The sequence below is a fragment of the Cervus elaphus genome, chromosome 1, assembly GCF_910594005.1.
Source record: "Cervus elaphus chromosome 1, mCerEla1.1, whole genome shotgun sequence".
In the NCBI taxonomy this organism is placed as follows: domain Eukaryota; kingdom Metazoa; phylum Chordata; class Mammalia; order Artiodactyla; family Cervidae; genus Cervus; species Cervus elaphus.
In genome coordinates this window covers 91,565,982-91,591,100 of record NC_057815.1, presented here as the reverse complement: position 1 = coordinate 91,591,100, position 25,119 = coordinate 91,565,982, and the positions used below count along the sequence as shown (strand labels likewise).

The 25,119-nt window shown below is 41.0% G+C and overlaps 1 protein-coding gene across 1 annotated transcript in view; it reads right to left on the bottom strand.

The window, feature by feature from the left end:
* The window catches only part of LOC122702746 (fatty acid desaturase 2-like protein FADS2B), a 41,790-nt gene that overhangs the window by 4,843 nt on the left and 11,828 nt on the right, over positions 1-25,119 (bottom strand). The window contains exons 3-9 of the mRNA XM_043916532.1: positions 14,727-14,924; positions 12,902-13,003; positions 9,530-9,655; positions 5,538-5,598; positions 2,753-2,829; positions 2,494-2,591; positions 768-864 (exon numbers count right to left, since the gene is read on the bottom strand). Coding sequence (XP_043772467.1) covers positions 768-864; positions 2,494-2,591; positions 2,753-2,829; positions 5,538-5,598; positions 9,530-9,655; positions 12,902-13,003; positions 14,727-14,924 — 759 coding nt within the window. The remainder of the gene's footprint in view (positions 1-767; positions 865-2,493; positions 2,592-2,752; positions 2,830-5,537; positions 5,599-9,529; positions 9,656-12,901; positions 13,004-14,726; positions 14,925-25,119) is intronic.

The following is a 25,119-nucleotide window of genomic DNA, read 5'->3' as shown; positions in this document are numbered from 1 at the left end:
TTTATAAGACTTGGTTAAGAGCAAAAACTCTTGAGAGTCCCTTGGACTGCAAGGAGATCCAACCAGTTCATCCTAAAGGACATCAGTCCTGGGTGTTCATTGGAAGGACTGATGTTGAAGTTGAAACTCCAATACTTTGGCCATCTGATGCGAAGAGTTGACTCATTGGAAAAGACCCTGATGCTGGGAAAGATTGAGGGCAGGAGGAGAAGGGGACGACAGAGAATGAGATGGTTGGATGGCATCACTGACTCAACGGACATGGGTTTGGGTAAACTCCGGGAGTTGGTGATGGACAGGGAGGCCTGGAATGCTGCAGTTCATGGGGTCGCAGAGAGCTGGACACGACTGAGTGACTGAACTGAACCGAACTGAAGAGCAAAGGTTCTGAAATCAAACTGCCAAGGTTTAAAACCTGCTTCTAGGGAACTCCCGCTGGTCCACAGGTTAAGACTGTGTACTAAACACAGGTTTGATCCCTGGTAGGAGAACTAACACCCTGCATGCCACACAGTGTGGCCAAATAAATAACTAAAACCTGCTTCTACCAGTTAGCTGTGTGATCTTACACAAGTTATATAACTTATTCTACCTCAATTTTATCATTTTTAAAGTGGGAATACTCCGAGCACCTAGCTACATGTAGCTACATGCAAAACAGCTGACAGTGCCTGGCCCCTGGCAAGCCTCTAATAAATATTATTTGAGGTAAGCAGATGGTAATCAGGATGCTTTGGTGGATGCTTTCCCAAGAACAGCATTATTACCTGAGTGCTGAACCAGTCCTGGTTCTCCTCTTTGCTCACTTTCATTGGTATGTGGCTCATCTGGGTAACATATGCAATCCACGGACTCTCAAGAAACCTTTAAGAGAATAAAAGGAAGATGTGATCACTCCTTGGGGAGTTTCAGTTCCAGTCACTGGGCTTGCATACCCACTTGCAGATCTGGCTGAGCATTAGAGGAAATGGCAGTAACTCAAAAGATCCAATAAAGTGGTGGTTATTTATTTTTCATCTTTGTAGACTTTTTATATCTAAAGATGGCACACTAGGGAATCAGTCACACTCCCTGTCTTGCAGCCTACTGTACCAGAGCAGTGTCCCCAGTATTTTCTGAAGGCGTTGGTGCAAGGCTCAGAAAATACCTAGATAACTGAAGGTCAGGCTTCCCTGCTGGTTCAGTGGTCAAGATTCCATCTGCTAATGCAGGAGATCTGGGTTTGATTCTTGGGTCAGGAAGATGTCCTGGACAAAGAACTGGCAACCCACTCCAGTATTCTTGCCTGTGAAACCCCCATAGCAGAGGAGCCTGGCAGGCTACAGTCCATGGGGTCGCAAAAGAGTCAGACATGACTTTGTGACTAAAGCAACAAAAACTTAAGGATATATGCAATGTGATTAAGAGCTTGGCTGTTGTCATCAGATGGAAGTGGGGACAAGTTGTGATTTGGCACTGCTACTGGCCCTTATTTGCTCTTGAGTAAGTGATTTCATTCCTCTGAACTTAAGTTCTCTTACCAGAAAAACGAAATTGATACTATCTACATTGCCTGGTTGTGCATTTTTGATTACATCAAATAAGGTAATGCATGTAGAGTGAGTGAAGTCGCTCAGACGTGCCTGACTCTTTGCGACCCCGTGGACTGTAGCCCACCAGCTCCTGCATCCATGGAATTTTCCAGGCAAGAATACTGGAGCGGGTTGCCGTTTCCTTCTCTGGGGGATCTCCCCCACCCAGGGATGGAGCCCGGGTCTCCCACAATGCAGGCGGGCGCGTTGCTGTCTGAGCCAGCAGGGAGGCCCACCGTGAGCCGTCAGCAGACCGCCTGAAGCAGCGGAGCCCCTGCCGCTGCTGTGAGCAGGGACGCGAGTGATGAGGGAGGGATGCATCGCGAGGTGAACGGGGTGATTCAGTTTAAAGTGCTTTCGATGTGGGGAAAATCTCTAGTCATAAAATAACTTTTTAAAAAACTGGGCTCCTACTACCTTCGGTAAGAATTATGATGTCCAGCTGGATTACAGTTTGAAGGACTTGGTGATCAGGCAGAATGCAATTGTCCTTTGAGAAACATGCAGGTCCACTTAAATGTGGATATTTTTAAGTAAACACACAGTACTACAAGATTAGTGCTTGCCTGAATCCACAGTTGAGGAACCACATACTGGATAGATGACTATGGAGCCTGAATATCTTTGGATTTCGGTAACTGAGGTGGGTCTAGGGACTAATCCTCCTCAGATGCTGAGGGATTACTATACTGCAATTGGGAATTAATCACGTGGGGAAAAAAGGCATTATTGGGAAATTCAATTTCCAAGAAACTCAACTACTTCAGCTGCTTTATCCCACATTTTCTTGGAAACATTTCAGTTACAAGAATGTGGTCTGGTGTCATAATCTGCTAATCATTGCTAATTATAAATAGCTCAGTTAAGGAAGGTAAGAGGACCATCCAGGTAATAAGAGTAGGAGAATATAATGTTTCCTTACTTGACTAAATATATGAGCACCATGGTTCCGAAGATTCCATAGAAAGGGCCAAATGTGATGAAATAGCGGATATAAAAGCTGCTGACCCAGGCAATGTCCTGCGGAAAGAAGTGCTTGAAAGTTAAGCTAGTGGATATAAAACTGGCTAAATCTTATATCCTGGTACTCAAGAAAGCTACATCTGGAAAGGACCAAGCATTCACATTTTCCCTTTTCTACCAGCCTGATCTACCTTTAGAGAAGGAATCGAGTTACTCACCTTCCAGGCCCTTGTGCGGTACATTGCTAGAATCGATTTCAGGTTGACATACACCGGCATGAGAAGGGGGACCCCAACTGAAAACAAACAAACAAACAAACAAAAAGTTCGTAAACAAATGAGCTGATATGATTCCTGTGCAAGTTAGTGGGAGTCGATCTCCTTAACATGTGAACAAATGAGCAGATATGATTCCTATGCAAGCTAGTGGGAGTTGATCTTAACATGCTCCCCCTGGAATATTGCCCCTGAGAAGGGATGCAAGGTGGAGATCCACAACCACATTCTGCATGCTGCTGGGCTTTTAGAGTCTCTGAGGCTGAACCAGGACTTTGGTTCAAGCTCCCTTAGGGAGACTAGGGAAGCTTTGAAGATCTGAGTCAATCCTGATGAAGGCATCCTGGAAGGGCTTCTGCTCTGAGCTTTCAAGTTTTCTCAAGGTCTCTGGAATCCTTCAGTCCTTTACACTCCTTAGTGTTGGGCCCTGTCACAATATGTCGAGGTGGCAGATATAGAGCTGGCATACTGAGTCTGGCCAGATAGTTATTTACCTGCCCTTCCCCCAGGACCAGTGAAGTTGCCTGGAGCACATAGGAGTCATATGGAGACCCTTCAGACTTTCACAACTCTCTCCTTGATCAAACTTGAGTCAGATGCTCTGGACCCCCTTCCTGACTAGGCTTCACACTTGACCTGTAAACTTTCAAAGTCTGTGAATTGTCAGCCCAGATGATTTTGTCCACCCTACACACTAAGAGACTCGCACAAATGCTAGAAATCGTTTCTAAGAACAATTCAGGGCCATGCTCCTGGGATAACTCCAGCCCCCTTAAAATTCTTGCATGAGAAAGTTCAAGACTGTCCAAAGAACTTACTGCTTGTTCAGTAGGTTTCTGACCTCCTTTTTCTTCGATCATTTGTTAGAAAACTTACAATTATAAAATTCTTACTCTGTCCCTCTGGAATGGATTGTCCCTGATCCAGAAATGTCTTTCTCAAGGACTTGGGAGTCATCCCTTTGAAGTACAGTCTTGGAGGATCGGGCTCTGTCCTGCAGCCTCTGGGAGGGTAAGGAGTTTGACTTTGATAAGCACCATTGAGAAGACACACATGGCTTAACCACATGACCAGCTTCCCCTCCCTTTATCCTGTTTCCCTAATTTCCTTTAGCATGTCCCAGTGTTTTAAAAGTCTCCCAACTTTCTTTTCTGAGAGTTGAGCTCAGCTTGTACTGAAGTACCTTTCCCTACTACAGGAATCTGCATGAAAGCTGTCTCCCCATCTTTATGAAATGTCAAGCTTCATCTCTCTTTGATGGGTTGAGTACGACTCATATGTACCTGTCATACTAAGTTGAAGACATTTGAAAGAAAATGACAAAATGAAACAGCTCCTGAGGATGATGTGGTTTGTAAGCTGGGCATTCTGCAGTGAAGTTACAATATTCACCCATTCCTCATAAGCTAAGGCTGTATTGTTTTACTACACACAGGAGGAGAGTTCAGACAAGAGACCCCAACAGTTTTTTCTTATGTGAATACACATCTGTCTGGGCTGGAATAGTTCCCTTTCAAACAGGGGCGCCAATGTCCTCCACACCCTTTTTGGTCATGAAAGAGAATAACCGCACTAGGAGAAGTCCTCAGAATTCTAGCACTGGAAGAGGCTGCAGTGGTGGTTGAGCCTTGTGTCTCAGAAAATGGACTCACAGGCCACCCCGGTCAGGCAGGAGACAGATGACCACTGGTGGCCAGTGTTTGGGCGAGCCAGATCATCTGCAACCGTTTCTCAATCTTAACACTGCTGGCATCTTAGGGTCAGATAATTCTTTACTGTTCAGGGCTGTTCTGTGTCCTGTAAGGCATTTCATGACATCCCTGGCTGCTGCCCCATGGATGTCAGTACCGTTCCCCCGCTTTCTTGTGATAATCAAAAAAGTATCTATACGGTGTCAAATGTCCCACTGGGGGCATCAGTGCTCTTAGTTGAGAACCACTGATCTACAGGAAATGTTTAGAATCTTCCTTCATTTGGGTTTCTTTTCCAAATGAGTAAGCATGTTTCAGACGAGCATATTTTGGGGTCCTAAACTTTTCTTTGTGAGCTCTCATAAATTTGACTTGGTCTAGAGCAAAACATTTTTGCTTCTAATATTTTCATTGGTATTAGCATTATTCAGCTACCCTATTTTCTCTCAAGCCTAGAATATATCCAGATCTATCTTTCTATCTTATATGTGTGTGTGTATGTGTGTGTGTGTGTGTGTGTGTGTGTGTGTGTCCACTAAAATACCTTCTCCAGCTGTATGTAAGCTGTGGGAACAGTCAACTTTCTTCCACACAGAAGCTCTGCAGGTGACTTTATTCATGAGACTCTGCTTTTTCTGGCACCTATTGTCAGTGCTTGAGCATTCTTTTCCTGTTTTTCCTCCCTATCCATATACCACTATCCTTTTCTTCTTCATAAGTATTGTATTTTTCCAGGACGAGAGTCACAGTTTCCAGACCCCTTGATTGGCATCCTGCCTCCCATCCTTCTTGGAACATCTCCTTCCCTGTACAGTAGCCAGAGTGATGAGATGCCCAGTAAGAATGCCTAATTGCTCTTCTATTTTCCTTTTCAGATTTCACCCAGGTAAGTCTGAAATAAAGCATGCTGCTTTTTTGAGGCACAACTAGACATGGGATCGTCTCTCTGTGGGAGGATTTCAGTAATGCCTTCTGGTTTGACAACAGTTTGCTTCAAGGAAATGGGATGATAAGGATTGTGGCCCCCTGGGACTCACCCATGCAGAAGTACAGGTGCTGCTTCTCGTAGTTGATGTATTTGATTTTGTTCTTGCCATACTGAATGAAGAGAGAATAAAACTAAAGTAAGAACGATATAGACTTCTGTTATTATACTCAAGGTCGTGTGTGTGTGTGTGTGTGTGTGTGTGTGTGTGTGTGTAGAATCTCTATAGAACAAGCCATCTGGTCAGAGTTCATTTACTGTCAAACTGAAGCCACTGAAGAACCAGAACTGAAGGGGGAGGAAATATTGTGGTACCTTTTTCTATATTTCAGTTCAGTTGTGTTCAGTTGGACAGTCATGTCCAACTCTTTGCAACCCCAAGAATCACAGCACACCGGGCCTCCCTGTCTATCACCAGCTCCCAGAGTCTACTCAAACCCATGTCCATCGAGTCGGTGATGCCGTCCAGCCATCTCATCCTCTGTCGTCCCCTTCTCCTCCTGCCCCCAATCCCTCCCAGCATCAGGGTCTTTTCCAGTCAGTCAACTCTTCGCATGAGGTGCCCAAAGTACTGGCATTTCAGCTTCAGCATCAGTCCTTCCAATGAACACCCAGGACTGATCTCCTTTAGGATGGACTGGTTGGATTGCCTTGCAGCCCGAGGGACTCTTAACAGTCTTCTCCAACACCACAGCTCAAAAGCATCAATTTTTCGGTGCTCAGCTTTATTCACAGTCCAACTCTCACATCCATACATGACCACTGGAAAAACCATAGCCTTGACCAGACAGACCTTTGCTGGCAAAGTAATGTCTCTGCTTTTTAATATGCTGTCTAGGTTGGTAATAACTTTCCTTCCAAGGAGTAAGCATCTTTTAATTTCAGGGCTGCAATCAGCATCTGCAGTGATTTTGGAGCCCAAAAAAATAAAGTCTGACACTGTTTCAGCTGTCTCCCCATCTATTTCCCATGAAGTGACGGGACCAGATGCCATGATCTTAGTTTTCTGAATGTTGAGCTTTAAGCCAACTTTTTCACTCTCCTCTTTCACTTTCATCAAGAGGCTTTTTAGTTCCTCTTCACTTTCTGCCATAAGGGTGGTGTCATCTGCATGTCTGAGGTTATTGATATTTCTCCCAGCAATCTTAATTCCAGCTTGTGCTTCTTCCAGCCCAGTGTTTCTCATGATGTCTGTGCATATAAGTTAAATAAGCAGGGTGACAACATAGGCCTTGGCATACACCTTTTCCTATTTGGAACCAGTCTGTTTTTCCATGTCCAGTTCTAACTGTTGCATCCTGACCTGCATACAAGTTTCTCAAGAGGCAGGTCAGGTGGTCTGGTATTCCCATCTCTTTCAGAATTTTCCACAGTTTATTGTTGATCCATACAGTCAAAGGCTTTGGCATAGTCAATAAAGCAGAAATAGATGCTTTTCTGGAACTCTCTTGCTTTTTTGATGATCCGGTGAATGTTGGCAATTTGATCTCTGGTTCCCCTGCCTTTTCTAAAACCAGCTTGAACATCTGGAAGTTCTCAGTTCACGTATTGCTGAAGGCTGGCTTGGAGAATTTTAAGCATTACTTTACTAGCATGTGAGATGAGTGCAATTGTGCAGTAGTTTCTTTATTTAAATGTGGGCAATTCTTGCAGGGATGGTTCATTCCATTTGACTTCAGGGATTGTTATCATTTATTATTATACCCATGGGAGCCATTTTGAGATTTGTCCTGGTGTGGAATGGAGTGATAATGGAGGAGAAATATTTCTAATAAGTTTTTAAGGTCTTCTTCAACGTATGTGCTTAGAATTCTGTTTGAAGCACAGTCTGCTTGTATCCGTTCATCCATTTAACAGATATATGTTGAATGGTTGTGTTATAAAACACATAGTCATAACCTCTAGTATCTACTTCATCTTTCCTCCTTTAATTCCATTGTGGATCTCATGCTGTGATTTACTCATTTTAAGGCTTGATAATATATAATCTTACCACTGGGAATTTGAGTCATTTCCTAGGGGTCTTCTTAGTCAATTTAGTCTGTGTCCAAATGTACAAAGGCAGCAAATATCTTGAGAGGAGGCATAGACATAATGGTTTATCTGTATTACCTAAGAGACACTTAATAAATGTTTGGTTGAAGAGATTAATGAATGAGTGATAATTCAGATCTCCTCTATAATTTTACCATATGTTCAGTCAGTTAAAACACTGTGAGCACTGTTTAATTTTTTGCTTTTCCCATTCTTTTGGTACCTTCCCTTCTACATATTTCTTCTGTTATTTGGATATTAGACTTGACCCTTCTTTCTCTTACTATCATAAATCAAAATAAATGTCATGGTGATAAAGTAATGATAGTTATTTGCAGTTACTCCCAAGCTTCTGGATATTTAAGTGGTAGGAAACTTGAAAGAGGGAGTCGGTGGGAAATTTTGGAGAGTTGGCAAATGTAGGTGAAGGATTGATTTTTGAGTATGGCTCCAAAGGAGAAGTCTAACTTTTCCAGAGTATGAGAACAGGACCTGGCCCTAGAGGATTTAATTAATACTTGTTAAAGGAATGAATGTTTGAAGAAAGTGGTAGAAAGACTGACAGTAAAATAGGAAGAACAGAAACAGTTAAGGCTTATCAGAATTAGTTTTGTTGCAAAACAATGAATTTTAGAGATTTAATGATTTTAAGTAATGTGCAGTTGCCTTGAAATTAAAGTATACAGAACCTAAGGCTCGAGGGATATATCTCTAGAATGATGGAGAAGTGATGATGTCTCCATCCTCTGTGAAGGGGCAGCATGTGAACTGGATACAATTCTACAGAAAGCACTTCTGGAGGGGGTCAGGCTGCCTCATGAACTCCAGTGAGACAAATCTCCATTGCTGTGAGGGAATGAGGAGAGAAGTCAAAATGTCACAAGTTTAATGATCAGCTGAGTTCACAGGGATTCCCTGGTGGCTCAGACTGTAGAGAGTCTGCCTGAAATGTGAGAGACCCTGGTTGGATCCCTGGAGAAGGAAATGACAACCCACTCCAGTATTCTTGCCTGGAAAATCCCATGGGTGGAGGAGCCTGGTGGGCTACAGTCCATAGCGCCTCAAAGAGTCAGACATGACTGAGCGACTTCACTGCAGGAGTTTGCAAACTTCAGAGAGCTCTGACTTGTTTGTGGAGTCATTGTGAAGAACAACTGACTGAAGACTACAAGGTTTCTTTCTTTCTTTTTTCCTTTATATCTCGGCAGGAGACTTTTTCTCCTAATTGGAAGAAGGTTGTCTTCCCAAACTGGGAAAACGGTATTTTGAGAAAGTTGAACAATTTTGGTTACCACAAAGTCCACACTGCAACTGACCAAACTACACTCCTTTGTTTTTAGAAAGCTCCTAAATTCTTCCAGAAGCAGATAGAGCCTCTTCCTAAGCACTTAATTCTCAGGATCCATCATTTCCTCTCAAGGAAAGACACCTTTCTGTGGTTATCCTTATACCTTCTATGTTGAAAGCAGACTCAGAAAATCTTGGTAATAATCCTTACATGCTGGTTTTAAGCTGAGGTTTAAGAAAGTCAACAGCTGGGACATCCTGGAGTTTGCCATCCTTTTTCTGTTGCTTAAGAAGTCTGAGTTAGAGGCGAGGTCCTAAGTGTATTATGAGGCATTTGAGCTGAGTTTCATGTGTAAATGAACCAAAATGAACCTAAACTAAAAATAGCAGCTTAGTTTCTTCCAACAGCTAGAATTAGTTGACATAACTAGATATGTAGGTGTTTCATGATTTAGCACTTGTTGAATATTCTGCCATGCCTTCTATGAGTGATTTAGCCTGAATGACTTTTAAGATCATTTAGTCATTCATTCCACATTTTTTTTTTTCTTACAACACCAGATTCACTTATTTCAAATCTATATCCTGGACTTAAGAAGAGATGCTCTGAAAACATTCTTGAAGCCAGTATCTCCAGCCTGATGTCCTCAAGACAAAGGTGTAGACCTTTCCAAGAACAACTTCCTGAAACATTTCTCTAGTACTTAGGATTTCTGAACCTACCTTGACAGGTTGTAAATCTCCAATAACAAGAAATGGTTCTAGATTAATATCTGGGTCTTTGAGGTAGATGTTTGTTTTGACATGGTGTTGGAAGTGCTCCATATTCCACCATTTTGCAGATAGGCCCTGAGGAGAAGAGAACATTCATTAGCTGCAAGGTTTCTCTCCTGAAATATCTTTCATTATCAGAGTTTTCCAAAACTAAAGAAAATCAACTGAAAATCATTTGAATATTCACTGGAAGGACTGAGGCTGAAGCTGAAGCTCCAGTACTGACGACCTGATGTGAAGAGCCAACTCACTGGAAAAGACCCTGATGCTGGGAAAGATTGAGGGCAGGAGGAAAAGGGGATGACAGAGGATGAGATAGTTGGATGGCATCACTGACTCAATGGACATGAGTCTGAGCAAACTTTATGAACTGGTGAAGGACAGGGAAGCCTGGTGTGCTGTGTTCATGGGGTCGCAGTGAGTCGGACATGACTACCGCCTGCATAGTAACAATCAGAGTTTTCTGCCTACATCTCCAAAGTTTAATTAGGATATGGATTCCTGGGACATGCCGTCCCCCATGCCTGGGTCACAGAATGATTTATTGGCTAGAGGCTCTAAAAGCCTACCAGCAAATAATTATCTTATCCAGGAGCACAAATTCCAGGCTAAAACAACTCCTGATAATGAAGAAGATTAAAAACCGTTTAAATGAAATGTTTTTCCATCTTTTTTTCCTTTTTTTTTTTTTTTTGTCCTCCTTTTAAAAAGAAACATGAACTAGGTAGAGCAGAGAGTATACTTCTTATTTTATAAATAAAGAAACTTCAGTTCTAAAACTAGATATTTCTTGGGGAAAATGGCCCCAGGGTTCCTACTTCAATGAATATTTTAAAGAGTCATGGATCTGAAGTCATCTCCTATGGGGGCTTGCCTCTGATCATCACATTTTCAGGTTTCAATGATCTTATTAGATATAAATGAGAATAAATGTATTTTAGTTGATGCTGAGCTCATATAATCTCTGATTAAGTTGTTTGGGATTTTTTTTTCTCTTTCAGTGAGAATCTGAAAGTTTTAACAGAAAAAGATTTGGAAGTGCATCAACTTAGTTGCATCCACTGGATGTATAAATGCTTCTGTGTGGTTTAGGAAAATTATCTACCCTTTGATGTTTAATTTCATCTTCAGTAAGTATAGTATAATATGATGACATTTACCTGCATGGGTTATTTGAGGAGACATGAGATGTTGTATGTAGAATGCTGGCATATTGAGATATTCAATTTCTCTTCCCTTCCCATATTACATTAATCATTATTAGAAGAATAAGCAATAGTCATAGCTTTTACCGCATATTTGATATCTCTCAAATGATTATATGTATTTTAAATCTGCAGTGTTCAATAGAGTAGCCATTATCTATGTGTGGCCACTGAGCACTTAATATGTGACCAGTCAAATTGAGGCAGGCTGTGTAAGTATATAATACATACTAGATTCAAAGCCTCAGAATGAAAAAAGAAATGTAAAATATATTAATAATTTTTATATTTCTTTCATGTAAAAATGAAAATATTTGGAATATATACAGGAGTGATAAAGCTGGAAGAGGGTGTTTGCTGTGACCAGTGCATTCTCTTGGCAAAATTCTGTTGGCCTTTGCCCTACTTCATCTTGTTCTCCAAGGCTAAACTTGCCTGTTACTCCAGGTGTCTCTTGATTTCCTACTTTTGCATTCCAGTCCCCTATGGTGAAAAGGACATCTTTTTTAGGCATTAGTTCTAGAAGGTCTCGTAGGTCTTCATAGAACCATTCAACGTCAGCTTCTTCAGTATTACTGTTTGGGGCATAGCCTTTGATTACTGTGATATTGAATGGTTTGCCTTGGAAATGAACAGAGATCATTCTTTCATTTTTGAGATTGCATCCAAGACTGTATTTTGGACTCTTTTGTTGATTATGAGGGCTACTCCATTTCTTCTAACAGATTTTTGCCCACAGTAGCAGTTATAATGTTCACCTGAATTAAATTTGTCTATTCTGGTCCATTTTAGTTCACTGATTCCTAAAATGTCAATGTTCACCCTTGCCATCTTCTGTTTGACCACTTCCAATTCTCCTTGATTCATGGACCTAACATTCCAGGTTCCTATGCAGCATCGCTCTTAACAGCATCGGACTTTACTTTCACCACCAGTCACATCCATAGCTCAGCTCACTTTGTCTCCATCTCTTCATTCTTGCTGGAGTTATTTCTCCACTCTTCTCCAGTAGCATATTGGATACATACTGACTTGGGAGTTCATCTTTCACTGTCATATCTTTTTGCCTTTCATACTGTTCATGGGGTTATTAAGGCAAGAATACCGAAATGGAGTACAAAATGAAGCAGGGCAAAGGCTAGCAGAGTTAGCTAAACTTGGATTACTGTGATACTGAATGGTTTGCCTTGGAAATGAACAGAGATCATTCTGTCATTTGGTTTCTCACCAAATCCTAGAACATCATAGAAAAGCTGAGATCCAGCTGAAGTCCTAATTTTAGAGATGAGAACTCTGAGAGCCAGAGATGGAATCTGACTTGTTCAGGGTTGCACAGTGGTTATCAGAGCCAGGGCTGAAACCGGCTGTCATCAATCCTTGTACTGTTATCAGGTTTCCACCCATCGTTCCATTCCTGCATCCATCCCTTCATGCATTCCACACATGCTTATGGAAGGCCTACTGCGTGTTAGGCACTCTGCTAGGCGCTGCATTTCAGGGGTGCATAGGGCAGTGTGCCTGTCCTCCTGGAGCATATGTGAGGGGGATAAGGCCAACTGCCCTGCTTTTTCCAGCAGTCTGGGTTTTGCAACCCTCAACTCTTAAACAGAGCCATCTAACTTTCCTTGGTTTCTCTCTTTTGTTAAACTTTTCTCTATTCTGCATCTTTTCTTTTATTTATACATAGTCCTCCCAGGACTAAAACGTTTGGCTCCAAGAAACATATGTCCAGACCCCAACTCATGACTTTATATCCCTACTCATGACTTTATAGGGTATATCTCCTGAGAAGTGGTTCTTCAACTGTGTACCAGGGATTGGGCCAAATAGTTTATTGGCTGAAAAAAAAAAAAAAAAACAGAACTTCTTAAATAAAAATAAACCTTTTCTTCTAAACATTTAAATTTCTAATTTTAGCATATATGTTATAATGTTATGTGTTGTGTGTGTGTGTGTGTGTGTGTGTGTGTATACATATATGGTCACTACATTGTTTGTATATTTACATTTACTTGTGGGGTGTGTAGTAACATTTTTTGCTGATAAGTGTATGTAGAAACCACTGCTTAGTGAAATGACTTTCAGAATCCCATCATACTCCTGGAACATTCTGTACCTTGAGATGACCCGTCACAAATATTTGCATCAGGTGATCCCACTTGGACTTCTTAAATATGGATAGGTGTGCCATGTCATGCTGCAGAAATAAACTCTGAGCCTGGAAGAGACAGGGTTGCAGTCAGAGAAGTTGACAAGGAAAGAAGAAAGCAGTAAGTGGGCCCGCTGGTAGGTTTGGGAACCCATGAGAACAGTGGAGATCTCTGTATCTGTCACACTTGCTGAGTGCTTTCTGGTCCCTGTACCTTTGCACAGGTGGCTCTCGAAGCCTAGAATGTTCTTCTCTCTACTGTCAGAATCGTCCAGTGTGGAATGGAAGGAGGATGCCTATGGAATCAGACTGACTAGGGCTCTGAACTGTCCTTCACCACTTTACAAGTTATACAACTCTTGCCAAGCTAGTCGGTGGCTCTGAGCTCAGTTCTTTGTCTGAGAAGCAGGGATTATAACATTATACCTTGCTCATTCAGCTGTCTTGCAGGCAAAATACATGTAAAATTCCTGATAATGCTAAGCAGTCAAATATTTGTTTCTTTCTTGATTCCAGAAGTTGCTTTGCAAAGAATAAAGCAAGTTGACTTTTCAAGAAAAAAATTAGCATATAAAATTTTGTAATTACCATTGATGTTAATTCTCCATGAAATCATCCCCAATTGCCTCAATTAGAATTAGATGCCTCTTTCTGCTCCAAGAGCACATGCTTGTTTCTTTCCCTTCTGCCTTGTATCATGTCTAGATATTTAAATGACCATCTCCTCCACTGGATGACTGCTGCCCAAGTGCAGGGTCAGGTGCATTTCCCTTTGCGTCCACAATGCAGTGTTGTGGGCATAGAAGGCCCTCTTCAGAAGTCTGTGCTTCATTCAAAGCATTTATCAATTGCCCTGCTACACACCAGTTGCTGATTGCCATTTCTGGCAGAATCCATGATCCTATTATAATGGGATAATAAATAGACTCTCTTCATAGACTGGTGTATTGATAAGTATTGGTGAAATGAGGCTTTTGGCTAGGGTCTCGGGGAATTTTTTTAGAAAATACATATATATAACTTCTTTTTAGTAGAATCTTTTATTATGGAACAGCATGTATAAATAGTGATATATATGTGTGTGTGTGTATACACACACACACACACACACACACATATATAGGTATAAACTAATGTGGGTCTTTCTTTCTTAATGGTGGCTAAGAGGGTATAGAATCTGCCTGTAATGTGGGAGACTCAGATTTGATCCCTGGGTCAGGAAGATTCCCTGGTAAAGGGAATGGCAACCTACTCCAGTATTCTTGCCTGAAGAAATCCATGGCCAGAGGAGCCAGTTACAGTCCATGGGGTCTAAAACAATTGGAAACAACTGAGCGATTAAAAAGAAAACAAAATAAGTTCACATATGTGCTTATAGTCTTTGTAAAATCATAAAACAACCATTAAAAATGTTGGTTGGATAACGAATGAAAGATATAGGTGAAGGTTACATGGCCCAGAACGGAACTTCAGTTACTGACATTGTGTGGATACTGTTGGGCAAAGGGTAGCAACTGTCAAGGATATTTACCACATGCCAGTCTCTGTGCTAGGCACTCTACAGAGTAACTTGTTTAGTTCTCCTGAGAATATTTTCATAAAAAAAATCATTACCCTGTGTTACAGATGAGAGAACTGGGGCCCAGTGGGTTTTGATAACTTGCTGGTGTCAGACATTGATAAGTAGCTTGCCAAGAAATGCCAGGCAGCCGCTGACACCAGTGTAAAGAGGGAAGAAAAAATTCTGAGGCTTCCCATAGATCCGCTGCCTGGGCTTAGGACACCTACTTACCTGAGCAACCGTGAGAAGACAAGAAATGAACATTGTGACAAGCCAGCCACTGCCAAAATGCCACACTATTACCCAAGCCAGGGCTTCCAAAATCAAGACCTGGGCGAGGTGAAGGAAGAAGAACCCCAGGTTGGCACTGAACAAATTCATGGTCTCTAATGTCCTCCGCAGTTCTTGGAAATCTTCCACCAACTGGGACTGTGAGATAAACATGCAAGAGAGGAATTAGTTCCTTCAGTGGAGTGGGAGCACAGATGAACATAATTATTAATCCATTTTATCAATGTATGCTACCTTAATTTTATGAACAGACATTTATTTATTGAATAAATATAATTAGGCATAATTTAAACAAAAAAATGAAACCTTAAAAAATTAACAAAAAGCAAAATGCTAAAAACAAGTTATGATAAATTTTTTTTCCAGGAGAACAGACAGATGAGTAGTGACTTGTAAACTGTCCTCAAATTGTTATGGGACTTATAATTTAATTCTTTTTTGGGGAGATGGGGGAGGTTCAGTGAACAGATACATAACTCTAACAATTCTCTTTTTTAAACTGATTAATTAAATTTTTTCTTTGATGCAGATCATTTCTTTTGAAGTCTGTATTGAATTTGTGGCAATATTGCTTTTATTTTATGTTTTATTTATTTATTGCTGTGAGGCATGTGAGATCTTGGTTCCCTGACGAGGGATCAAACCTGCACCCCTTCACTGAAAGGAGAAGTCTTAACGGCCGGGCTGCAGGGGAAGCCCCCATAAGAAGTTTCCTCCTTTCAGACAAAGGCCGCGTTGACGTGTGGGCGACGAGCAGCGTCGCACTGCTGTCAGGTGCACAGCACGTGACCCACATGCACTGTTCCCTCAGAGCCCAGTCCCCGGGCGGCCATTGTGAGGTACTGAGTGTAGGTCCCTGCCGAACAGCAGGGCCTTGCTGGTTGTCCGCTTTATGTGTAGACGTGAGTATCTATTCATAACAGTCGCCTTTTTAGATCAATGTGCTGTTTGATCTCTGATTATACTTTGGGGGACTTTGCTATCTATACGGATCTCTGTTACTTTCTATGTTATCAGCTATTTAGCATGTGCAAAAGATTCCTTTATGAAAGATAGAGTTCACTTAGATTAGCTCAAAGAATGAATTTCCTGTGAGATGCTCAGAAGCTCTACAGGAATGAGAAATTTGAAATAATAATAAAAAAGAGCTATGAACATAATCCTAGAAGCAAGAAAATTCATTTCAAATTCACTGATACAACTTTTAAATGATCCAGTGCCTTGGAAAGGTTTGGATGGGCTCATCTCTAGAGGCCCCATGAACATCAGAATTCTGGTGGCCATAGATAACTTTAGTAGATCACACAGTGTGCTAGTCAACAAAAGAGTTTGAAATAGGGTACTTGGGTACAAAAATCAAAAATGAAAGATGATCTCTGTTCATTTCCAAGGGAAACCATTCAATATCAGAGTAATCCAAGTCTGTGCTCTGCTCACTAATGCTGAAGAACCTGAAGTTGGATGGTTTTCTGAAGAATTACAAGACCTTCTAGAACTAATACCAAAAAAAGATGTCCTTTTCATCATCAGTTCAGTTCAGTCATTCAGTCGTGTCCGACACTTTGCAACCCAAAGGGAAGCATGCTAGGCTTCACTGTCCATCACCAACTCCTGGAGCTTACTCAAACTCATGTCCATTGAGATGGTGATGCCATCCAACCATCTCATCCTCTGTGATCCCCTTCTCCTCCCACATTCAATCTACCCCAGCATCAGGGTCTTTTCAAATGAGTCAGTTCTTCACAGCAGGTGGCCAAAGTATTGCAGTTTCAGCTTCAGCATCAGTCCTTCCAATGAATACTCAGGACTGATCTCCTTTAGGATGGACTGGTTGGATGTCCTTGCAGTCCAAGGGACTCTCAAGAGTCTTCTCCAACATCACAGTTCAAAAACATCAATTCTTCAGTGCTTAGATTTCTTTCATCATAGGGGATTAGAATGCAAACGTAGGAAGTCAAAAGGTACCTGGAGGAACAGGCAAGCATAGCCTTGGAGTACAAAATGAAGCTGGGCAGATGCTAACAGAGTTTTGCGAAGAGAACACACTGGTCATGACAAACACCCTTTTCCAACAGCACAATAGATGACTCTACACATGGACATCACCAGATGGTCAATACCAAAATCAGATTGATTATATTCTTTGCAGCCAAAGTTAGAGAAGCTCTATACATCAGCAAAAACAAGACCAGGAGCTGATTATGGCTCAGATCATGAAATCTTTATTGCAAAATTCAGACTTAAATTGAAGAAAGTAGGGGAAACCACTAGGCCATTCAGGTATGACCTAAAGTAAATCCCTTGCTGTTATACAGTGGAAGTGAGAAATAGATTCAAGGTATAAGATCTGATAGAGTGCCTGAAGAACTATGGACAGAGGTTCATAACATTGTACTGGAGGTGGTGATCAAAATCATCCCCCCAGAAAATAAATGCAAAATGGCAAAGTGATGCCTGAGGAGGCCTTAGAAATAGCTGAGAAAAGAAGAGATATGAAAAGCAAAGGAGAAAAAGAAAGATATACCCCTCTGAATGCAGAGTTCCAAAGAATAGCAAGGAGAGATAAGAAAGCCTTCCTCAGTGATCAATGCAAAGAAATATAGGAAAACAATAGAATGGGAAAGACTGGAGACCACTTCGAGAAAATTAAAGGTACCAAAGAAAATTTTCATACAAAGATGGGCATAATAAAGGACAGATACCATATGGACCTAACAGAAGCTGAAGATATCAGGAAGAGATGACAAGAATACACAGAAGAACTACACAAAAAAGATCTTAATGACCCAGATAACCATGATGGTGTTGTGATCACTTACCTAGAGCCAGACATGCTGGAGTGTGAAGTCAAGTGGGCCTTAGGAAGCATCACTAACAACAAAGCTAGTGGAGGTGATGGAATTCCAGCAGAGTTGTTTCAAATCCTAAAAGATGATGCTGTGAAAATGCTGCACTCAATACACCAGCAAACGTGGGAAACACAGCAGTGGCCACAGGACTTGAAAAATCAATTTTCATTCCAATCCCAAAGAAAGGCAATACCAAAGGATCTTCAAGCTTCTTCACAACTGCAGTCATTCCACACACTAATAAAGTAATGCTTAAAATTCTCCAAGCTAGGCTTCAACAGTATGTGAACCAAAAATGTCCAGATATTCAAGTTGGGTTTAGAAGAGGCACAGGAACCAGAAATCAAATTGCTAACATCTGTTGGATCATAGAGAAAGCAAAGGAATTCCAAAAGACATCTACTTCTGCTTCACTGACTATGCTAAAGCCTTTGACCATGTGGATCACAACAAACTGTGGAAAATTCTTCAATAGCTAGGAATACCAGGCCACCTGACCTGCCTTCTGGGCAACCTGTATGCAGGCCAAGAAGCAACAGTTAGAACTGGACATGGAACAATGGAATGATTCCAAATTGGGAAAGGAGTACATCAAGGCTGTGTGTTGTCACCCTGCTTATTTAACTTCTATGCAGAGTGCATAATGAGAAATGTTGGGCTGGATGAAGCAGAAGGTGGAATCAAGATTTCCACGAGAAATATCAATAACCTCACATATGCAGATGACACCACCCTTATGGCAGAAAGTGAAGAGGCCCTAAAGAGCCTCTTGATGAAGGTGAAAAGGAGAGAGAAAAAGCTGGTTTAAAATGCAACATTCATGACAAAACCCACTGAAAAAAAATAAATAAATAAATAAAGGAGAAAAATAAGTAAATAAATAAAATAAAATGCAACATTCAAAAATGAAGATAATCACAACCGGTCCCATGATTTCATGACAAACAGATGGGGTAAACAATGAAAACAGTGACAGTCTTTATTTTCTTGGGCTCCAAAATCACTGCAGATTGTGACTGTAGCCATGAAACTAAACTTTGCTTACTCCTTGGAAGAAAAGCAGTTACAAACATAGACAGCATATTAAAAAGCAGAAACATTATTTTGCCAACAAATGTCTGTCTAGTCAAAGCTATGGTCTTTGCTGTAGTCATGTTTGGATGTGAGAACTTGACTATAAAGAAGTCTGAGCAGTGAAGAATTGATGCTTTTGAACCATGGTGTTGCAGAAGACTCTTGAGAGTCCCTTGGACTGCAAGGAGATCCAACCAGTCCATCCTAAAGGAGATCAGTCCTGGGTGTTCTTGGAAGGGCTGATGTTGAAGCTGAAGTTCCAATCCTTTGGCCACCTAATAGGAGGAGCTGACTCATTGGAAAAGACCCTGATGCTGGGAAAGATTGAAGGTACAAGGAGAAGGGGATGACAGAGAATGAGATGGCTGCATGGGCATCACTGACTCCACAGATATGAGTTTGAACAAGCTCTGGGAGATGGTGAAGGATAGAGAAGCGTGTTGTGCTGCAGTCCATGAGGTCACAATGAGTCAGACACAATCTAGTGACTGAACAACAGCAACAGGGCATTTCCCTGATTTTACCATCACATTCATTAAAGTTCACTGGGTCACTAAAGCCCAGAAGAGAGGTTAATGTGAAATCCTCTGCATGTGATGGAAGCTGGACTTTAGCCTGTACTTCCTGATTTTCAGTTCTGTGCTCAAACACTAATTGTCTACATACATATCTCTGGGTAATCACAGATGCACAAAGAAAATTCATATCAGATCTTTACCCTCAGGGATCAGCACTGTTTTAGATAATGAATAATTATAGCTCTCAGCCATGAATGGGATATTCTTTTCCTTAGAGAAAATATTTAGGAAAAACAACTAAACTCTGCACCATTTCCTCTTTTTAGCCTAGGGCATCCTGCCCTAAATGATTCTGTAAATTTAGAGGTTTGTAAATTACTTGTGTGACTGTTGAGTTTATGATAATTACAGTATCTAAAGTTTATTGGACACTTGCTACATTCCAGACACTGTTCTAAGCACTTTAAATGCCTTTAACTCTTTCAGTAATCTCCCAATAACACTTATGTGGTTGGTTCTATTGTTGCTATTTTACAGAGAGAGAAACTGAACCACAGACAGGTTTGGTAACTGGCCTAGACTCATATCCCACAGTCTCAAGCCTTTCAAAGTCAGGGTCCCAAGATGGATGGGCCATGGTAGAAAGTTGTGACCAAACGTGGTCAGAAGGGAATGGCAAACCACTTCAGTACTCTTGTCTCAAGAATCCCATGAGCAGTATGAAAAGGCTAAAGCAATGACACTGAAAGATGTGCCCCCCAGGTAAGTAGATATCCAACATGCTTCTGGGGAAGAGTGGAGAAATAGCTCCAGAAAGAATATGAGACTAGGCCATGGCAGAAATGATGCACAGTTATGGATGTGTTTAATGGCAAAAAAGTCCAATGATGTAAACAACAATATTGCATAAGGACCTGGAAAGTTAGGTCCATGAATCAAGTTAAACTGGACGTGGTCAAGCAGGAGATGGCAAGAGTGAATCTCAGCATTTTAGGAATCAGTGAACTATAATGTATGGGAATGGGTGAATTTAATTCATATGACCATTGTATCTACTACTGTGAGCAAGAATCCCTTATGAGAAATGGAGTAGTCATCATAGTCAACAAGAGTCTAAAATGCAGTACTTGGGTGCAGTCTCAAAAATGAGAGTATGACCTCTGTTTGATTCCAAGGCAAACCATTCAGTATCACAGTGATTCAAATCTATGCTCTGAACACTAATGCTAAAGAAGCAGAAGTTGAATGGTTCTCTGAAGACCTACCAGACCTTCTAGGACTACCCAAAAAAAAAAAAAAAAAAAAAAAAAGATGTCCTTTTCATCATAGGGAACTGAAATGTAAAAGTAGGAAGTCAAGAGATACCTGAGTAATAGGCAAGTTTGGCCTTGGAGTACAAAATGAAGCCAGGAAAAGGAAAACGAATTTTTGCCAAGAGAATGCACTGGTCATAGCAAACACCCTCTTCCAACAACACAAGAGACAACTATACACATGGACATCACCAGATCAATACTGAATCTGTCAATACTGAAATCAGATTGATTATATTCTTTGCAGCCAAAGATGGAGAAGCTCTATACATCAGCAAAGACAAGACAGGGAGCTGATTATAGCTCAGATCATGAACTCCTTATTGCAAAATTCATACTTAAATTGAAGAAAGTAGGGGAAACCACTAGGCCATTCAGGTATGATGTAAAGTAAATCCCATGTGGTTATACAGTGGAAATGAGAAATATGTTCAAGGGATAAGATCTGATAGAGTGCCTGAAGAACTATGGACAGAGGTTCGGAACATTGTCCTGGAGGTGATGATCAAAATCATCCCCAAGGAAATGAAATGGAAAAAGAAAAAATGGTATCTGAGGAGGCCTTACAGATAGCTGAGAAAAGAAGAGAAGTGAAAGGCAAAGGAGTAAAGGAAAGATATGCCCAACTGAATGCAGTTTTCCAGAGAATAGCAAGTAGAGATAAGAAAGTATTTTTATGTGAACAAAGCAAGAAGTAGAGGAAAATGATAGAGTGGAAAAAACTAGAGATCTCTTCAACAAAATTGGAGATGTCAAGGGAATATTTCATGCAAAAATGGGCACAATAAAGGACAGAAATGGTAAAGACCTAACAGAAAAGAAGATATTAAGAAGAAGTGGCAAGAATAAATAGAATTATACAAAAAAGCCCTAATGATCCAGATAACCACAATGGTATGGACATTCACCTAGAGTCAGATTTTTGGAGTGTGAAGTCAGATGGGCCTTAGAAAGCATTGGTATGATCCATGCTAATGGAGGTGATTTAATGCTAATGGAGGTGGTGGAATTCCCTCTGAACTACTTCAAATCCCAAAAGATAATGCTATTATAGTGCTACACTCGATGTGCCCGCAGATTTGGAAAACTCAGCTGTGGTCACAGGACTTGAAATATCAATTTTCATTCCAATCCCAAAGAAAGGCAATGCCAAAGAACATTCAAAGTACCACATAATTGCTCTCATTTCACATGCTAGCAAGGTAATGCTCAAAATCCTTCAAACTAGGCTTCAACAGTACATGAACTGAGAACTTCCAGATATACAAGTTGGATTTAGAAAAGGCAGAGGAACCAAAAATCAAATTACCAATATCTGTTGGATCATAGAAGAAGCAAGAGAATTCCAAAAAATAAAATTAAAAAAAAATCTGCTTCACTGACTACTCTAATATTCCTCTGCGTTTACTGTTTCTTCTGATCTTCTGTGGATCACAAGAAGCCATGAAAAATTCTTAACGAGATGGGAGTACTAGACCATCTTACCTGCCCCCTGAGAAACCTGTATGCAGGCCAAGAAGCAACAGTTTGAACCAAACTGGAACAATGGACTGGTTCAAAATTGGGAAAGGAGTACATCATGGCTGTATATTGTCACCCTGCTTATTTAATTTATATGCAGAGTACATCATGTGAAATGCTGTGCTGAATGAAGCAGAAGCTGAATCAAGATTGCTGGGAGAAATATCAACAACTTCAGACGTGAAGATCATACCACTCTAATGGCAGAAAGTTAACAGGAACTAAAGAGTCTGTTGATGAAGGTGAAAGAGGAGGGTAAAAAAATCTGGCTTCAAACTCAACATTCAAAAAATGAAGATCATGACATTCAGTCCAATCACTTCATTCAAGTAGATGGGGAGAAAATAGAAACAGTGACAGACTTTATTTTCTTAGACTCCAAAAATGACTGCAGCTAGTAACTGCAAGCCATGAAATTAAAAGATGCTTCCTCCTTGGAAGAAAAGCAGTGAGAAACCTAGATACCTTATTAAAAAGCAGAGACGTTAATTTGCCAACAAAGGTCCATATAGTCAAAGTTACGGGCTTTCCAGTAGTCATGTATGGATGTGAGAGTCAGACCAGAAAGAAGAATGAGCACCAAAGGATTGTTGCTTTTGAATTTTGGTGTTGGAGAAAACTCTTGAGAGTCCCTTGGACAGCATGGAGATCAAACCTGTCAGTCCTACGGGAAATCAACCCTGGATTAAAGGATAGAAGAATGAAACTAGAACACTTTCTAACACCATACACAAAAATAAACTCAAAATGGATTAAAGATCTAAATGTAAGACCAGAAACTATAAAACTCCTAGAGGAGAACATAGCCAAAACACTCTCTGACATAAATCACAGCAGGATCCTCTATGATCCACCTCCTAGAATATTGGAAATAAAAGCAAAAATAAACAAATGGGACCTAATGAAATTTAAAAGCTTTTGCACAATAAAGGAAACTATAAGCAAGGTGAAAAGACAGCCCTCAGATTGGGAGAAAATAATAGCAAATGAAGAAACAGACAAAGGATTAATCTCAAAAATACACAAGCAGCACCTGCAGCTCAATTCCAGAAAAATAAATGACCCAATCAAAAAATGGGCAAAAGAGCTAAACAGACATTTCTCCAAAGAAGACATACAGATGGCTAACAAACACATGAAAAGATGCTCAACATCACTCATTATCAGAGAAATGCAAATCAAAACCACAATGAGGTACCATTACACGCCAGTCAGGATGGCTGCTATCCAAAAGTCTACAAGCAATAAATGCTGGGGAGGGTGTGGAGGAAAGGGAACCCTCTTACACTGTTGGTGGGAATGCAAACTAGTACAGCCACTATGGAGAACAGTGTGGAAATTTCTTAAAAAACTGGAGATAGAACTGCCATATGACCCAGCAATCCCACTCCTGGGCATACACACTGAGGAAACCAGATCTGAAAGAGACATGTGCACCCCAGTGTTCATCGCAGTACTGTTTATAACAGCCAGGACATGGAAGCAACTTAGATGCCTATCAGCAGATGAATGGATAAGGAAGCTGTGGTACATATACACCATGGAATATTACTCAGCCTTTAAAAAGAATTCATTTGAATCAGTTCTAATGAGATCGATGTAACTGGAGCCCATTATACAGAGTGAAGTAAGCCAGAAAGATAAAGAACATTACAGCATACTAACACATATATATGGGATTTAGAAAGATGGTAATGATAATCCTATATGCAAAACAGAAAAAGAGACACAGATGTACAGAACAGACTTTTGGACTCTGTGGGAGAAGGCGAGGGTGGGAAGTTTTGAGAGAACAGCTTTGAAACATGTATATTATCTAGGGTGAAACAGATCACCAGCCCAGGTCGGATGCATAAGACAAGTGCTCGGGCCTGGTGCACTGGGAAGACTCAGAGGGATGGGATGGGGAGGGAGGCTGGAGGGGGGATCGGGATGGGGAATACATGTAACTCCATGGCTGATTCATGTCAGTGTATGACAAAAGCCACTACAATATTGTAAAGTAATTAGCCTCCAACTAATAAAAATAAATGAAAAAGAAAAAGAAATGACTGATGTTTAAGCTGAAGCTCCAATACACTGGCCACCTGATGGAAGAGCCAACTCATTGGAAAAGATCCTGGTGCCTGGAAAGCTTGAGGGCAGGAAGAGCAGAGGGCGACAGAGGATGAGATGTTTGGATGGCATCATGGACTCAATGGACATGAGTTAGAGCAAACTCTGGGAGATAGTGAGGGAACATGGAGGCCTGGCGTGCTGCAGTTCACAGGGTCGCAGAGTCAGACGTGACTTACTGACCGAACAACAGCATCTCGGCTCCTACACTTTGTCATAGGAACCGGGCTCTGTGTCCAGGCTGTCTGCCTGAGGGCCCACTCATCTCAATACAGTGCACTGCTTCCTGACACACAGCCTTGAGGGATGCACATGGGCCTAAGGAGTCAGCCTAAGTATTCCTCTTTGTCCTGCACGCAACCAGTCCTGTCTCCTCAGATTCCTTCTATCCCCTTGTGAGTTTGTTTCTTCGTTTCTTAAAGTGGAATATACTTTTTTCTTTCTGCCTTACAGTGATATCTGGATCACTATTTTGTACAAAGTATTTCAAATGAATAGCACAGTCGTAAGCTGTTTTAAAACATGAAGTGTAAAAAAAAAAAAAAGGAAGTGCTTAATATTAGCTAAAATCCCTTTAAGCTTTATGTGCAACCATTCTAGTGAATTCTAGTCTTATGGAGGCCCTGCCCTCTGAAGACAGGTTTTCAGTCAACCAAATCCTTGGTGAAAGAAAAGTGGTGCTTTTCGTGGGGAATACCCAAAGGTTTGGAGCCAGAAAGAGGTGAACTGGAGTTCCCGTTCTTTGCTTTTCAGAAGGTAGTTTATTCTCCTGGAACTGTAATTTCTCCAATTGTAAAAGGAACTATAGTTAGGATATAGTCACATCATTGATTCAACAGCTATTTATGGAATTCCTACTACAAGTCCAATCCTGTGCCGGTAGGTACTGAGGACTCAGGGATGAGCAAAACTGACGCAGTCTCTGCTCTCATGGAAACTGGTT